The sequence below is a fragment of the Carettochelys insculpta genome, chromosome 22 (genome assembly GCF_033958435.1).
Source record: "Carettochelys insculpta isolate YL-2023 chromosome 22, ASM3395843v1, whole genome shotgun sequence".
In the NCBI taxonomy this organism is placed as follows: domain Eukaryota; kingdom Metazoa; phylum Chordata; order Testudines; family Carettochelyidae; genus Carettochelys; species Carettochelys insculpta.
This window is the reverse complement of record NC_134158.1, coordinates 12721392-12738605: the sequence shown is the minus strand read 5'-3', so window position 1 is coordinate 12738605 and position 17214 is coordinate 12721392. Positions and strand designations below refer to the sequence as shown.

The following is a 17214-nucleotide window of genomic DNA, read 5'->3' as shown; positions in this document are numbered from 1 at the left end:
ACATCTAGCAGCCAGGAACATCTGAAACATACCAAATGGAGAATCAAAGCAAAGGAAGGCCCTTCTCTCAAGCGTCAGGCACAAGAACAAACAAGAGGGGGTGGGAGAGACCACCGCAAAAGGGCTCTCAACATTCCCAGGGAAGAAATTCTCATTATTCCGCACAGCGCCTTGGAGAAGAAATGTACCACATTGTTCTTCTCAACCGCTGTGATGACATGGAGCAGGTGTCAGGGAAAACGTGTCACAACCAGCTAAGTTCATGGAGGATGTGATGGAGTGGGGGGAGTGCAAATGCAAGACTCAGGCTGGATGTGAGAGACAAGCAGAATAGCTCCCAGTGGCTAAGGATGACCCTGGGGCTACAACTGGCAGGTAACACCTCTGCCCTGAACAAAGAGGCGGGAGGAGCAGAGCCGGGTTTTTTTGAATCGGGGGTGGCAGTTAGAGGCTAGGGGAAGAGAGAGCTGGAAGGCAGCCAGCCTGAGGAGGGGGGAAAGCTACACCCCAGAGGGGCACCCCTCGGGGTCTTCTCCCCAGGACGGGTCGGAAGGACTGTCTCTGACTGCCGTACTGACGCTTCTGTGAGAAACTGGACATATGTTGCCTAATAAACCTCCTGTTGCACCTGCTGAGTGAGAGTCACTCCTGCCAGCGGACAGGGTGCAGTGCAGGGGGACCCCTGAACCCCATCACAGAGGATAAGGCCCTTCAATGGCTATTAGCTAAGATGGTCGAGGATGCAGCCCCACGCTCTCGGTGTCCCAAGCCTCGGACTTCCAGGAGCTGCGCCTGGACTACAGGGGACTGATCACTCAATGACTGCCTGTTCTGTTCGTGCCCTCTGAGGCACCTGGCATTGGCTGCTGTCGGCAGACAGGAGACTGGGCAAGACAGACCACTGGTCTGACCCAGTCTGGCAACTTTTATACACTTGTGGTGCTAAAAAGACACCCAAAGAAGTGTCAGCATACCACACAAACTCAGCTGCTGGGCTCTGGAGCCAAACCACACCGAGCCTGAACTCTCAGGGACGAGAAAAAATGCCTTCCACCAGCTTCGGCCTTGTCCTGCTTTATCACTGTTCATTCTAAACATCCAGGAATCACAAGCCTGTGTTACACAAGGAGGAGACAGCAGCAGTCCCTTCAAAATCCATCCTACCCTACAGTGCAGGCTAAGCCCTCCTGGTCATTTAGAGCTGAAGGGCAAACTCGAGCCAAGCCGACTGGCTGGATTTCTACGGCATGCCCTGAGGGTTCAGAGGGAATTATTACGGAGCCATTCTGTAGCCTGTGCTATATAGGGAGTCGAGATGAGCACCCGGCTTGGAGTCCAGGAGTGACAACTGCACAGAGGCACACCAGCGACGAACCCCAGAATTCTCACACAAGTGCTGACCCATAGGACTTTGCGAGTGAAGAGCGCACCCGAGTCTTTCCACGGCTGAGCAATGCAAAGCCACTGCCAGCATGGCAACCCAGGGTTCTGACTAAGCTGTCCTTTCTGGCCAAGGCCAAAGATTCTCATGGACTAAGCTGCTCTCCTTCACTTTACACGCACATTGCATCAGAGATGAAAGCTGGGAGAGACCACCACACAGTGGTTTTAACACCTCTCCTCCAAGAGAGGTGCTTGTAAGACACAAACCCAGCAGGTGGGCATGTTTCCCAAATAGAAATGGCTCCGTTCAGCACCCAGGGTACCTGGCACCACACAGGGACACCAGGGGCTAGAGGTGAGTTCTGTAAACAGGTTGGGACTTGAACCAGACAAACGCCATCTGGAAACAAGCTGCTAATTCTGAACAATTAGAGGAACCAACCACAAGACCAATTTAACCCGGGGCAGGAGGGAGTCTTCGGCCCTGGCCATTTGTGGCTCAAGATGGGATGCTTTTCTCTCAGATCTGCTCCTGTTCAGCCAGGCGTTCTTTCAAGGCAATTCCCTGACTTGAGTAACACAAACCCTCATATTCCTGGCTTACGGTGCAATCTGTAAACGGGAACGTGACTGCTTTTGGTTTGTTGGTTACTGCTATCCTTCTAGGGATACAACATACCAACAGAAAGACACCGGACACTGGTCCCACTCGGTTTCTCAGATGGGAAAAAGCCATGCTGAGGTAACTGCACCGTGGGTGGTGTACCACTTTAACCATCCCATTTACCTACATTTGGTATTAACTTCCATATGTAAACAAGACCTTGTACACTCAGGAAGTTGGAGTCAGTCCCAGTTTATGAAGGTGGGTGGGGGGGAGAGGAGAAGCACAGAGACATTAAGTGATTTGGACAAAGTAACAGACACGTCAGTGGCAGAAAGAGAACCCTGGCGTCCTGCTCCCAAGCACAGCACCATTAACTACAGTATTTGTATCGGGGTACTGCCTGGGAGGCCTAAGCCTGGATCGTGCATCCATTCTGCTGAGCAGTATTCAAACACATACCCCTACCTCCAAGCGAGAGATAGGACCCAGCAGTCCTGACTCTCAGCCTCTGCCTCGCCACTCTAACCACTAGACCCCACTCCCTTGCCAGAGCCAGGGAGAGAACTCTTCTGCCTTCTGTCCTGATTGACTAGACACCCACCCAAGTCAAGGATGGAACCCAGGAGGCCCGACTCTCATATCTTCGCCTTTTACCCACTAGACCCCACGTTCCCCACAAAGCTAGGAGCAGAACCCAGGAGCCCTGGCTCCCTACAACACTACTAAGCCCACCTGAATTCCAAACTTCTCCTCCTCTAGCTACTGCAAGGCTATCAATTTTCTGCCAAGATTTTTTCCTCTTCTAGAAAACATGTCATAACCCAGATCATCCATCCCCCCAGCTAGAAAACTGCTCAAAGTCCTTGGTCACATCCCTCCCCATCAATTCCCCTTAACAGCTCCTAGTAACGCTGCCAACAAATTAGAATCCTCACCCGTCAGCCCTTTCCAAGGCAACTTAGCCGCTGTTCCTCGCCCAGCCAAGCCTGCCTGCTGGGAGACAGGGGGCTGTTTTCTGGACAGACAGTCAGACCCACACGCACAGAAAAATAAAAACGGCTGAGTAACAATTTTCCCTCCTCCTTTCAGAGAGGTCAGGGCTTGCGATTCACAGAACACTGAAACAGCCAGCCACACACAATTCAAGTAACTTCTGCTTTCACTTTGACCTCTTCCTACGGCTCCAGCAACATACCACCACCACCCTGGTGTAGAGCAGAGGTCTAGAAAGGCCCAGTTCACCCCCCAGCACATCCACCTTTTGGTCAAGCACAAACCATTCCATGTCACAGTCCCCTCCATCCTGGGCCCAATCCCTGGAGTCAGATCAAAGCCTTTCAGCCAGAGACAACCATCCCAGGGGAACCCGCCACTGCCGTCGGAAATGAATGGGACAGGAGGCTCGCTCCAGGAGTTAGTGCGCTGGTCTGGCACTTCAAATACCCGGTCCAATTCCCTGCTCGGCCACCACCAAGCAGGTAAAACCAGCACTGTGTACAGCTTTCATACTGGTGTAACTATTAGACACAATGGCCCAATCACTGGGCAGGACTCTGAGCTGCCACCATAAGGCGCCTAACAGAAAACTCGGCGGCCCCCATACATCGGGGTCCTGAGCAGCATTCCCTCTAAGCTGAGCATTTGGGCAGCTGCCCAGGAGAGATTCAGGTGCCGCCCAGCCGATTGGCAGAGCGCCCACAGCCAGCAGCGTGAGTGTCTACTGGTGGTACACGTCCACACATGAATTTTTATTTGCAAATGGATGGAAAAATGTACAGGTGCTACCATAATGCACTTAATATACAACCTCCACCACTCAGCACAATGGAGTCCTGCTCCAGCACTTGGGCTCTTGGGCGCTGCTATCACATACATAATATACTACATATGTCACCTAGTGCTACAGGGTCTTGGTCCAGAACTGGGGCTCTGAGATGCTACTCCAACACACAGAATACATAATGAACAGCGCCTTGCACAATGGTGTCCTGGGCCACAGAGTCACACAAGATTAGGGCTGGAAGAGACCTCAGGAGGTCATCCAGTCCAACCCCCTGCTCGAAGCAGGACCACCTGCAACTAAATCAGCCCAGCCAGGGCTGTGTCAAGAGAGGCCTTAAGGCCTCTAGGGATGGAGATTCCACCACTTCCTCTCCCAGGGAAATGGTGTGATGGAGTTCAGGGGTCCCCCTGCACTGCACCCCGTCTGCTGGCAGGAGTGACTCTCACTCAGCAGGTGCAACAGGAGGTTTATTAGGCAACAGAGGCCCAGTTTCTCACAGAAGCTTCAGTACAGCAGACAGAGACAGTCCTTCCAACCCGTCCTGGGGAGAAGACCCCGAGGGGTGCCCCTCTGGGGTGTAGCTTTCCCCCCTCCTCAGGCTGGCTGCCTTCCCTCTCTCTTCCCTAGCCTCTCACTCCAGTCCCCCGATTCAAAAAAAACAGCTCGGCTCCTCCCTCCTCTTTGTTCAGGGCAGAGGTGTTACCTGCCAATTGTAGCCCCAGGGTCATCCTTAGCCACTGGGAACTGTTCTGCTTGCCTCTCACATCCAGCTTGAGCCTCGCATTTGCACTCCCCCCTACTCCACCACAAATGGTTATTCCCAATACCCAACCTAGACCTCCTCCACTGCAACTGGAAACCATTGCTCCTCGTTCTGTCATCTGCCGCCACCAAGAACAGCCACTGTGGAATCCCCCTTCCAGGACAAGGGCTCTCTGTTGCTAAGGCCACATACCTGACATACAGCACACAGTACCCACCTAGCCCTGGGAGGCCCATGTGCTGCTCTAATACACCTAATATATAGCACACATTGCTCAGCAAAATGGGGTCTTGGATTTGAGCTCTCCAGCACTACCGTAATATACGTGATATATAGCACACAGCACCTAGCACAATACAACCCTGGCCAGGTCAGGGGCTCTCAGGCACTACCGTAACGCACCCAACACATAATGAGAACAGGGCCTGTCAACACATAACACTTGTACTGTTTTCAAGTTACATCAGCGCAAATGTGCTTCATACCCCAGGATGGGAAGGGACTAGCACAAGGCACCTCCAAACGCAGTGTAACAGCTTCCTCGTGCTGGCATATGAGCCAGCTCTCACACACACAGCTCAATATTCATTTATTTCTTTGTACTAACAGCTGGATTCCTACATTCAAATTCTGCTACCGGCACCGGCAAAGCCAGTTTAACCAGACTGCAAAAGCTGCAATACTCCCCTGGCTTTCCGCTACGTCCTCCCAAGCAACCAAAATTCCGCGTCTTGGAGATTTCGTCTTCGTGAACATGACCCAGATACCAGCGTCTACGGAGTCCTGACCGCAGCACTGGCACCAGAACTCAGGCGGCAGAACACAAGGGTGGCTCAATCAGCCAATCAGGCCTTCTCACAGGACACAACTTGCACAGCTTCAGGGACCAGCAAAACCCAAAACCCCACACCCAAAAGCAAACACGTAAGGCAAACAGCATTGCGAGGCTAGAGGTGCATGCCTGGCACTTGTGATTTTCTTATGCAGAAACAAGAAATAGACAAATCAATTAATGCGACACAGCTTAATTTTAAAGCGAGCCTCCTTCCCACAAACTCTATCCCCGAAAAATCTGACAGGGATTCCTGCCCCTGCCCCCCACACAAGCCCTAGCACAGGAGCACGGTATAAATTGCGAGAGGAGGGCACAGTTATGAAGAACAGTTGTAAGCAACCATTCATAAACCGGCATATCAGTGCACACATCAGCTGACCAGGGAATTGCAATCCACTTCCTGCACCCCAAAAAGAAATCGACATGAATGACAAACCCAAGCAAAAGGAAATTGTTTTAAACCAGAAAACCCCACCTCCGCTGATCAGATGAATGTAGGTTGTCTTTAAAAACAAGTCTGAGGAAGTGGCAGAAGAAAGCTACGAAGTCCCACACAAAAGGTTTTGCAAAAAGCTGCAGAACGAAGCACAATGGGGTACAGACAGTAAACGACAGAAGCTACCTTAAAAATGAGGCGGGGGCCATTAACTCTCTAAACCAGTAATTCTGTGGCGATATTTGGGGGGTGGGGTTAGAAAATTAAAGGAGAGTCTTTCGCTCCGCACCACTCTAACAGTAACACCACATTTCCACAGGAATCTCCCAGCAAACAACACACAGATGCATTATAAATAAATACACCTGTTTCCCCAACACACGCTAAAAAAGTGCGCTTTGTAAATAGCACACTCATGTGCACGCATACGCACACGCACACGCACACACACACACACTATGACATGATCAAATCATCCTGCAACCATATCCCGCCCGCCCTAGTTCACATAGGGAGACCCCACAAGCCTCCACCCTCGCCCCAAATACCTGGCAGTTTCCATTTGGCTCCAATTTACAGCCATGTCCAGCAGAAAAAGCATTCCAGAAAGCATGGAGTCCACGCACAATGCACCTCCCCTGCTACAGCCATACACCTCCTCCTCTTCCCTCACGACCCTCCCCCCACACAACCCCCTCCTACCAAGATTGCAGGACTTCGTTTAAATCCTTAAGGGGGTGGATCACTCCATCCCTCCATCTCTGGGCCAGGCTCCCCCCCAGCAATGCAGCCGAAGGAGGGGCAATGCATCTGGGGAGAAGACCCCCCCACCCACACAGAGACACTCTTCCTCCAAAGGAAGAACTTCCGGGGGACAGCAAAACCAGTCTGTCAAGCAGGTGAAGAAGCAATTCCTTCTCCTCCACCCTCTGTCTGCGCTGCGCTATTGCCAGCGGAGTCCGCCCGAGGGGAAGGAGTTTGTACGTGGGGTGGACCATCTGCCCCAGCCAAAGGGGAGAGAATGAAGATGGTGGGGGGGGGAAAGCTAGATAAAGGCAGATTACCCGGATGTCTCCTTTTCCCATGGGGGCTGCTCTGCTAGGGTGACATCAAGCCCCTGCGAAGCGAAGAGAATCCGTCAATATCCACTTTCTCCAGGCTGCATTTAATTCAGCCGGCTAATGCGTTATTGGCATGGCAAGCAGCCAAAGTGTGAGAGGCACACACACAAACACAGGATCCCCAGACCCGTGCGACCCATGCACACAACACCCTATACATTCACACACACGCACAACGTCATTCACTGCACAGCTACGCTGCTCACTGGAGAGCCGTACTGTGGTAGCATCGAAGAGCCAGTTTCGCAAGGCAGAACCCAGGAGTCCCGGCTCCCCGCCTCCCTTGCTCTAACCACTAGACCTCAGCCCACTCCCACAGCTGGGCACACAACCCAAGAGTCCTCCCAGCCTGCTCTGCTCTAACCACTAGATCCCACACCCCTCACAGAGCTGGGAGAAAGACACCTGGAGGTCTGGCTTTCAGCCCACTGTACTCTAACCACTAGACACCACTCCACTCCCAGAGGTGCGGCTCGATCCCTGGAGTCATGGCTGCAGCCTCTCTCCACCAGCTCCTGACTACAAGGGTCTCCCATTGTGCCGTCCCTCAGCCTCGCACCCCTCGCACCCAGGGTTCCCACAGCCCACACCCCAGCATGGTCCCCGGTACTGACTCCTGCGCAGGTGGAGCTGAGAGGTGGTTCTCCTCCTCACAGCCCCCAGCTTCGGACCTCTGCCACCCCACCCTCTCCAGACACTTACCCCCCACTTCTCTTCCAGCCCCCATCCCATTTACCCCCCACAACCTGGCCCACTCCCTCACCCCTTCGTGTCACTCTCTTCCTCCCCATGAAGCCCATCCCCCTCCCCCTCCCCCTCCCCCCACGTGCCCCTATGCGCCCTCCTCCACAGGCCTTACTGCTCCTACCCCGTCTCCCTCATTCCCTTCCCCACACCTCCCATCCCCCTCCCCTACCACCCACTCACCATCTCCCCCACCTCCCTCACTCCTGTCCCCTCCCACCTCCCCAACCCTTCCCCTACGCACCCTCCCCCTCGCACCCTGCCCCACACAGGGTGCCCCTCCCCAACCCCATATCCTTCCCTTACGCACCCCGCCCCCCCGCAGGGCGCCCCTCCCCCCCGCACCAGAGGCAGGGCGGGAAAGCGGGAGGGGGAAGGCGCGAGACGCACCGTCTCCGGCACGAGGCGCCCCGACGAGGGGAGAGGGGGGAACTGGCGCGAGCTCCCCGCGCTGTTGCCAGCTCGAGGCTCATTGGCTCGGCCGAACACGCAAACCCGCCCCCGCACCCCCCCCCGCGCAAGGCCTGATGGGAGTTGTAGTCTACCATGGACTCTGTGGGAAGGGGCTCAGGGACTTGCTGCGGGCGGCCATTTTGCACATCCTGCAATGTGGGGGAGGGGCTCTGCTACCAGGGCCTGTTACAGCCACTGTCAGGCAGGGGGTCTGCCAGCCAAGTCGTGCCAAGTAGGCACCCAAGATGGTTGCCAGGCTGCGCCCGTTAACTCCCCCAGCACAGCCAATGTGGCCACCACCCAACATGGCTGCCTCATCCAGCCAGGCCAGTGCACCCAACGTGGCCACCACCCAACATGGCCACCTCATCCTGCCCGCCCAGTGCAGCCAACATGGCCACCACCAAACATGGCCGCCTCATCCAGCCAACCCAGCACAGTCAACATGGCCACCACCCAACATGGCTGCCTCATCCAGCCAGCCCAGTGCAGCCAACATGGCCACGACCAAACATGGCCACCTCATCCAGCTAACCCAGTGCAGCCAACGTGGCCACCACCCAACATGGCCGCCTCATCCAGCCAGCCCAGTGCAGCCAACATGGCCACGACCAAACATGGCCACCTCATCCAGCCAACCCAGCGCAGCCAACGTGGCCACCACCCAACATGGCCGCCTCATCCAGCCAGCCCAGTGCAGCCAACATGGCCACCAATCAAAGTGGCCACTTCATCCGGCCAACCCAGTGCAGCCAATGTGGCCACCACCCAACATGGCTGTTTCATCCAGCCAACCCAGCCCACAAGACAGGCCCATTCACTCCCTCAGCATGGTCAACATGGCCACCAACTAACATGGTTGCCTCATCTGGCTGACCAGTGCAGTCAACATGGCCACCTAATCCAGCCAACCCAGCCTACAGGCTGGGCCCGTTTGTTCCCCCAGCACGGCCAACATGGACACCAACCAACATGGCTGCCTCATTTGGTCAATCCAGTGTGGTCAACATGGCCACTTCACTCCCCCATTGCGGTCAACATGGCCACTAACTAACATGGTCCCTTATCCAGCCAACCCAGCCCACAGGCCAGGCCCATTTGCTCCCACAGTGTGGCTAAAATGGCCCCTCATCCAGACAACCCAGCCCGCAGGTCTGGTCCATTCACTCCCCCCAAAATGGGCACCAAACAACTTGGCTGCCTTCCCTGGCTAACCCAACCCATGGGCATGGCCCATTTGCTCCCCCCAGCAAAGCCACCAATCAACATGGATGCCAACTAATATGGCCACTTCATTTGGCCAACTCAACTTGCAGGTACAACCTATGCACTCCCACAAGCACAGCTGCCACTCAACATGGTTTCCAGAAGCAGCCAGCCCACCAGCAAGGCCAATTCATTCCCTAGCCAAGATGGACTTTGAGAGACCACACCAGCCTCAGCTCAGAGACTGGATCCAGGTCCAGGTCAGGCTTTCTAAACCATTCATCATCTTTGTTGCTCTTCTCTGGACTCCCACCCCCTGGGCCATGTCCTGCTGAAAGTGTGGCCCCAAACCGGGCTCAGTGTTTCACCCCACGCAGAGTGGGACCATCACCTCCTGTGTCAGGCTCCCCCGAAGATGAGCCTTCTCCACCCCTGCACCCCTGTGTTGGCTCTTACTCAAATTGTGTTCCACTGCTCTGCTCCCAACCTTTTCTGTTGGGTGCTGCCTCCCCCTCACCTACGGCTGTATCTGCGTTCTCCTTTGCCTTCCTCCCGCTGCTTCTCCTCTTGCAGGGTCTCACCAAGTCTCCACATTTGCCAGGCTGGTGCGCGCACCACAGAGTCCCATCACGCTGGGTGCAGCAAAGACCCCATTGTGCAAGGCACTGCACTGACCAGCCACACTGGGCACCGCAGAAAGCCCATCCTGCTGGGCACAGCACAGACCCTGGTGTGCCAGGCACTGCACAGACAACAGTCATGCCAGCTGCTGCAGAAACCCCATCAGGCCAGGCACAGCATGAACCTGATTGTGCCAGGGCTGAGCAGACCCCCTTGTGCCTCGTGCTACATGGATCCATCAGGCATGGACGTTGCCTGGACTCTGACAAACACAGCACACCCTCTTGTGCTGGCCACTGTAGGGACCCCATTGTGCGAGGCAGTGTGTGGACTCATCAGGCCACGCATTGTGCAGCCCCCCCTCAGGCCTGGTGTTGCATGGACTTCCTTGTGCCAGGCACTGCACAGACCCACCAGGCTGGGCGGCACGTGGACTCCCAGGTGCTAAGCCTTGTGCGGACCCAGACTAGCCTGGGGACCCGCTCATGGTGAACGGTGCACGGACCCATGGTGCCGGGCTTTGCACAGGCGCTAACAACGCGCCCCCCATGCCAGGTGTTGCACGGGCCCTGACTAACTGGAGAGCCCGTTGCGCTGGGTTTTGCAGGGACCCCCGTGCTCCATGGATCCCCCGAATGGAATGTGGGCGCTGACTCAGGGAAGGAGGAGGGAGGCTCATGCTGGAGAAGGCCGAGCAGAAGCCCCTCGCTGCAGCGGCCAGCCCAGCTCAGCGTCCCCCCGGGAGCCCGGGGGGCGGGGAGCGGAGCACCGGGGAGGAGGACTCGAACCCGCCTCTCGCGCCGAGCCGCTGCTCGATCGAGGCGCTCGGCGTGCGATTGTTGTCGCCGGCGGCCTGGGGATCGATGCTCTCGGCGCTCGGTTCCCGGCGCCCCCTGGCATGGCGGCGCCCAGGGAGGAGACACGTGGCCTGTTCAGCCAGGGGGTGCGGGCGGTGCTGGGCAGCTGGGCCGCGCTGCAGGTGAGAGCGGGCCGAGGAGGGCGGCGCGGCAGCCCCTATAGACTGCCCGTGTACAGGCTATGTGAGGGCAGGGCCTCCTCCAGCCCCCGCCGCGCACAGCTCCCTCCGAACCGTGTAGAAACGGGCAGGAACGGGGAGGCCGCTATAAGCCCCCCGCCGCTATGGAAAGAGGCAGGAATGGCCAGGCCCCTACAGCCTCCCGCCTCCGGGTATTACAGAAACAGGCCGGAAGGGTGCGACCAACTGCAGATCCCCAGACCCTACGGAAACAGGCAAGAATGGTAAAACCAGGGAGAAAGGTCGTGGCACCGTCTAGACTAGCAGATTGTTTGGAGCATAAGCTTTCGTGGGCAGAGACCCCCTAAGGTCCCTGTAGCCCCCTCCAGCACCACTGAAACAGGCAGGAGAGGTCGGGTTTCCTATGGACTCCGTCACCTTTTAGAAAAAGGAAAAATGAGCAAGGAGCCCCCTGACACTGCAGAACTAAGCAGAAATGATGATCTCCTATGGAGCCACCAACCCTATAGGAAGGAGCAGAATAGGCATGGCTCCCTATAGACTCTCCCTGCACCCTATAGAAGGAGCAGGACCTCTTATTGGCTCCCCCTGTGCACCTATAAAACACTCAGAAAGGGGATGGCCACCTATAGACACCCCCCCATACGCTCATGGAAACACACAGAAAGAGCAAGGCCTCCAGACCACCCCAGATTCTATAGAAACATATAGTGGGAGCCAGGCCTCTCTCTCTGTACAGCCGATTGCCTGCTGTACACTCCCAGGCCATATAGGAACACGCAGAATGGTTATGGCCCCACAGCAACAGCAAGGACCCCTATAGGAACACGGAGATCTTGAGGGCCACTGTAGAACCCGCCCAGCCCTGCAGAACAACAGTGCAAAGATGTCCAGTATCGGCGGCGGGGGGGGTAGCCGTGTTAGTCTGGATCTGTAACACCAACGAAGGGTCCTGTGGCACCTTACAGACTAACAGAAAAGTTCTGAGCATGAGCTTTCGTGAGCACAGACTCACTTCACCAGATGCTGGTCTTGGAAATCTGCAGGGCCAGGTATAAATAAGCCAGAGCAAGGGTGGGGATAACAAGGTTAGGTCAGCAACGAAGGGTCCTGCGGCACCTTATAGACTAACAGAAAAGTTCTGAGCATGAGCTTTCGTGAGCACAGACTTGCTTCATCAGATGCAAAGATGGGGGCCCTGCTAGGATTTTCTCCTCAGGCCCCAGCAGTGGGGAGGACTGCCCCAGGCCTGCAGAGCCCCCCACAGTAGCACCATGAGGTACTATTGAAATCCCCACCGCTCGCGCTCCCAGGCTGGGCAGAGGGGTGAGGCTGCTCTCCTCTCCCGGCAGATCGCAGTGGAGAATGGCTTCGGCGGGGCGCATGGCCGGGACAAGGCAGAGTGGATGGTGGGCGCAGTGGAGCAGTATTTCCGCAGCAATGGTGAGGCCCCGACAGGGCAGGCAGCCCCCCCAGATTGCGTGGTGGGGGTGGGTGTGCTAGGCCTGGTGCAAATGGGACCCGGGCAGGGCGGGTTCTGTGCAGCTCAGGGAGGGGAATGGGGCTAGTAGTTAGAGCCAGGACTCCTGGGTCCTCTCCACGCTCTGGGAAGGGAGTGGGGTCTAATGGTTCGAGCAGAGGGGCTTACCCTCCCCCCGCCCCCTTCTGAGCCCCCTTCTCTCCACAGCTGGCCTGGAGCAGGACGAGGTGGAGGATTTCCTCGCAGAGGTGCTGAACAATGAGTTTGACACCATCATCGAGGACGGCAGCTTGGCTGAGGTATTTGCAGATGCGTGTCCTAGCCCCCATAGCACACAGCAGGAGACGACTCCACCCATCTCTCTGCCATGGGGGGATTCTGGGATGTTGGAGGCAGAGGGGGTGGGGGCTCACCCTGCCCAGGGGGATTCTGGGAAGGTGGAGGCAGGTGGGTGGGGGCTCACCCTGCCCAGGGGGATTCTGGGAAGGTGGAGGTAGGTGGCGTGGGGGCTCACTCTGCCCAGGGGGATTCTGGGAAGGTGGAGGGAGATGGCGTGGGGGCTCACCCTGCCCAGGGGGATTCTGGGAAGGTGGAGGGAGATGGCGTGGGGGCTCACCCTGCCCCAGGGGATTCTGGGAAGGAGAGGGAGGTTTCCTGTGTTTTCATGCCATCTCTTCCCTGGCCAGGTGAGCCAGCAGCTGCAGGTGCTCTTTGCCCAGTGCCAGCGTGGGGAGGGGGCAGCCGCTCGGGAGGCCATCGGCCGGCTGGCGCAGAGACAGCAGGAGGTGGGCAGGACAGCAGCCCAGGCCCAGCTGGCCGAGTGCAGCGAGGAGGAGGAGGAGAGCCCGGAGGAGGTACCAGTGCAGCTACCGAGAGGGGGGAATAGCTGGGGGGTGAGGCCGTGGGGCTGGCTGGGGGGTGTGGGGGAGGCTGAACCAATCCTGGGGGACATAGGGGAGCCCCACTCTGACTCCTGCCCCCCGCAGATGATGGAGTGCAGCAGCCCTGCGCCAGCCCCAGCCCCGGCAGAGGACGACGGCTGGACCGTGGTGCGGAAGAAGAGGAAATGAGGGTGATGCCCCGGCCTGAGGGACTTCGCTGCAGCTCCCGGGTGGCGGGGATGCAACTGAGTGCTGTCAGAAGAGTCAACCGGGGGAGCCGGCGAGGGGCACGTGGGGTGGCCGGTGGGAGAAGGGGAGGGGGGACGGAGCTGGTGGTGGTTAGAGGGACAGACCCTGCTCCATTCCCTGTTCTCGAACCAGCCAGCCCCTGCCCCAGGTCAGCACCGGTGCCCCCCACAGGGGACTGGCCCCTGGGCCTCATTTTCTGCCCCTTGAGCCAGCCAGGCCCAGCCCTGCAGCCAGATGGGAGCTGGTGCTCCTCAGAGGGGACAGGCCCCTGCCCCGTTCTTAGTCCCTCCCCAAGGCCCAGCACCTCACCTGGGGACAGGCCCCTGCCCTGTTCCCCACCCCTCCCCCAGGCCCAGTGCACCCCTCCCCCCCGGGACAGGCCCCTGTTCCACTCCCAGCTCCCAGCCCTGGTTGCAACGGAAGGCGCTGAACAGGACGTGGCTGGCGTTAAGAAATCGGTTGATGGAGCTTTACCAACACCTGGTCCCCAAGGATGCGAGGTACCCTGAGGTCTCTCCCAGATCTGTGGGGGTTGGGGCATCCCCAGGGGCCAGGCACTGCGCATGAACACCAATAAAACCTTCTGCCGAGCGTGTGTCTGGCCGGCCGAGAGAGGAGGGGGTGCGCTGCTGGCGGTGGGGGGTAGATCCCTGCGGGAGGCTGTTCGCAGGGCAAGGCCAAATTAGGCCCTGCAGGGGAGGGGGGTTAGATCCTGTCCCTGCTCCCCCTTGGGCAGGGAGATCCTGGCCTGGGGGGGGCGCAGGGGGCAATGTGTCCATCTGGCCCTCACAAAGTAGATCAGCCACCCTAGTGGTGGTCTGCAAGGGATGAGCTGACTCGGGCAGGGGGGCTGGGGGCCTGTGTTCCCAGGGCTCCTCAGGGGGGAAGCGCTCTGTTGCTGGGGATGTGGAGGTTTGGGACCCCTGTGCTGGGGTGCTCCGTGCACCTGGCAAGGCTCTCCTGGCCTGCCTTCTGCCAGCAGGTTCTTTCAGCCCCAGGGAATGCATGGCTGGCCCCTGGCAGGGCTCCGCTTTGACAGCCAGGAGCTGGCCCTAGCCAAGGGGAGGAGAGAATTCCAGAGTTCTGGCTCTGTGTCCTGCTGTAATCACTAGACCGTATTCCCCTCACAGAGCCAGGAGGGAACCCAGGCATCTTGGCTCGCAGCCCCCTGTTCTAACCACCAAATAACAGTGCGTGCATACAACTCGCCTGATGCTGAAATGCAGGCATCTCTGGGGGACGGACACAGCTGGGGACCAGCCACATCACAGCCCATGGGGATAGCACATCCAGAGTTCAGAGGCAGCCACTTCTGGGGCAGAGCAGTAGGGAAGAGCCGCACATATCGCTGCACAGGGGTGGCCTACCTGGTACTGAGACACAGCCATCTCTGAAAAGGCTCTCGTGGGCCCCTGCATGTGGGAAGACTTGGAGGAGGACTCCCAGTGTGTTTGCAGCTAACTCGCGTGATACTGAGCATCCCCTGGAGTCTTAGCGCTTGGCCACTGGGGCTGCATTCCTGGTGGGGGGTTCTGTGCATGGGTGCCATTCGGGAGCCAGGGCTTCCTGGGATTTGCAGCTCGGGCCTGCACCAGCCTTTCTCGCCAAGGTCGGGGTCTTTGCAGTGCCTGTGTGGGTGGGTGTGTCGTGCAGCCATTTGCCAGGGTGGAGGCATCTCCTCTTTCAATGCCTGACGTGCCTTTGCCTGAAGACGCCCTGGGCTTAGTCTGGGCTGGGAGCGAGTGAGACAAAGGAGGGGGCCAGGCCCCGGCCCCGGGGGCCCCTCGGGGTTTCCTCTCCCCACATGGATGGGACTGGCTGTCTCTGCCAGCTGCACTGACCCCTCTGTACCACGCTGTGTCCTGTTGGCTAATAAACCCGCTGTTCTGCCAAGTGAGAGTCACTCCTGCCTGCGTCTGGGGGCAGAGCCTGGGGACCCCTGAACCCCATCACAACAAAGAATGCCTATATGTGCACGAGGGAGGCCTGTGAATGTGCACAGGGACATGGGTGTGCAGAGGGTGCCCTGTGGGTGTGCATGAGGGAGGCCTGCAGGTGTGCACAGGGGAGGTGGGTGTGTATGGTAAGGCCTGTGGGTGTGCATGGGGATGGGTGTGCACAAGGGAGGTGGGTGTGTATGGGGAGGCCTGTGGGTGTGCATTGGGGATAGGGGTGTGCACAAGGGGGGGGTGTATGGGGAGGCCTGGGGGTGTGCACGGGGGGACGGGTGCGCACAAGGGAGGGGGGATGTATGGGGAAACCTGTGGGTGTGCACAGGGGACAGGGTGTGCACAAGGGAGGGGGTGTATGGGGAGAACTGGGGGTGTGCACAAGGGATGGAGGGTGTATGGGGAGGCCTGGGGGTGTGCATGGGGGACGGGTTGTGCACAACGGAGGGGGGTGTGCACGGGGGGATCGTGCCCTGGGGTGGTTAACAGGGAAATCCTTAGTCAGCTTAAATTCAAAAAGGATGCATACAAGAAATGGAAACAAGGACAGTTGACTAAGGAGGAGTATAAACATATGGCTGGAGAACGCCGGGCAGTAATCAGGAAAGCGAAAGCACAACTGGAACTGCAGCTGGCAAGGGATGTCAAGAGTAACAAGAAGGGTTTCTACAGGCATGTTAACAATAAACGGGTTATCAGAGAAGGTGTGGGGCCGTTACTGGATGAGGGAGGTAACCTAGTGACACATGATGCAGGAAAGCTGAAGTACTCAATGCTTTTTTTGCCTCAGTCTTCATGGACAAAGTCAACTTCCCAGTGATGGTCCTAGACGATGCAGTACGGGAAGGTGGAGGGCAGCCATCTGTGGGGAAGGAACAAGTTCTGAGCTATCTAGAAAAACTAGATGCACACAAGTCCATGGGTCTGGATTTAATGCACCCCAGGGTACTGAGGGAATTGGCAGAGGTCATTGCTGAACCTTTGGTCATTATCCTTGAAGACTCTTGGTGATCAGGGGAGATACCGGATGACTGGGAGAAGGCAAACGTAGTGCCCATCTTTAAAAAAGGAAAGAAGGACAATCCAGGGAACTCTAGACCCGTCAGCCTTACCTCAAGCCCTGGGAAAATCATGGAGGGGATCCTCAAGGAATCCATTTTGGAGCACTTGGAAGAGGGGAAAGTGATCAAAAGTAGCCAACATGGATTCACCAGGGGCAAGTCCTGCGTGACCAATCTTATTAGCTTCTATGACGAGGTAACAAGCTCTGTGGACATGGGGAAGTCAGTGGATGTGATATACCTTGACTTCAGCAAGGCTTTTGATACAGTCTCCTACAACATTCTTGTCCATAAGTTAAGGAAATATGGATTGGATCCTTGGACTATAAGATGGATAGACAACTGGCTTGACGGTCAGGCCCAAAAGGTAGTGGTCAATGGCTCAATATCTGGATGTTGGTCGGTTTCAAGCGGAGTGCCCCAAGGCTCAGTTCTGGGGCCGGTGTTGTTCAACATCTTTATTAATGACCTGGATGAGGGACTGGGTTGCACCCTCAGCAAGTTTGTGGATGACACAAAACTAGGGGGAGAGGTCGATTTGTTGGAGGGTAGGGAGAGAATCCAGAGTGACCTGGATAAATTGGAGGACTGGGCCAAAAGAAATCTGATGCGGATCAATAAGGAGACGTGTAGAGTCCCGCACCT

General features: G+C 57.2%; 2 protein-coding genes across 7 annotated transcripts in view; one reads left to right on the top strand and one right to left on the bottom strand.

The window, feature by feature from the left end:
• The window catches only part of WNK3 (WNK lysine deficient protein kinase 3), a 69972-nt gene that overhangs the window by 43146 nt on the left and 9612 nt on the right, over nucleotides 1-17214 (bottom strand). Inside the window, exon 1 of one of the 5 annotated variants that reach the window (XM_075017389.1) lies at nucleotides 6872-7046. The exons of 2 other annotated variants lie outside the window; for them this stretch is intronic. The gene's annotated coding sequence lies outside the window, so the exon portion shown is untranslated. Of the gene's footprint in view, nucleotides 1-6355; nucleotides 6469-6509; nucleotides 6775-6871; nucleotides 7047-17214 lie in introns of those variants that run through there. 2 more of the 5 variants (XM_075017388.1, XM_075017390.1) reach the window with 2 other exon arrangements.
• On the top strand, nucleotides 10791-15446 carry TSR2 (TSR2 ribosome maturation factor). 2 transcript variants are annotated; one of them, XM_075017584.1, is made up of 5 exons: nucleotides 10791-10931; nucleotides 12302-12392; nucleotides 12637-12728; nucleotides 13116-13283; nucleotides 13416-15446. In XM_075017584.1, the coding sequence occupies exons 1-5, from the start codon at nucleotides 10851-10853 to the stop codon at nucleotides 13497-13499; spliced, it is 516 nt and encodes a 171-aa protein (XP_074873685.1). In that variant the 5' UTR covers nucleotides 10791-10850; the 3' UTR covers nucleotides 13500-15446. The 2 variants fall into 2 exon arrangements, with proteins under 2 accessions (XP_074873685.1, XP_074873684.1); XM_075017583.1 differs by lacking the exon at nucleotides 10791-10931 and adding an exon at nucleotides 10954-11203.

What these genes read in the sequence shown, in the direction of transcription:
- TSR2 (XM_075017583.1), top strand. Translation starts at nt 11,093, where the DNA reads ATGGAAAGAGGCAGGAATGGCCAGGCCCCTACAGCCTCCCGCCTCCGG. An exon ending in CCCAGACCCTACGGAAACAG is followed by an intron (nt 11,204 to 12,301) that starts GCAAGAATGGTA and finishes CTCTCCCGGCAG; the next exon opens with ATCGCAGTGGAGAATGGCTT. An exon ending in GCAGTATTTCCGCAGCAATG is followed by an intron (nt 12,393 to 12,636) that starts GTGAGGCCCCGA and finishes TTCTCTCCACAG; the next exon opens with CTGGCCTGGAGCAGGACGAG.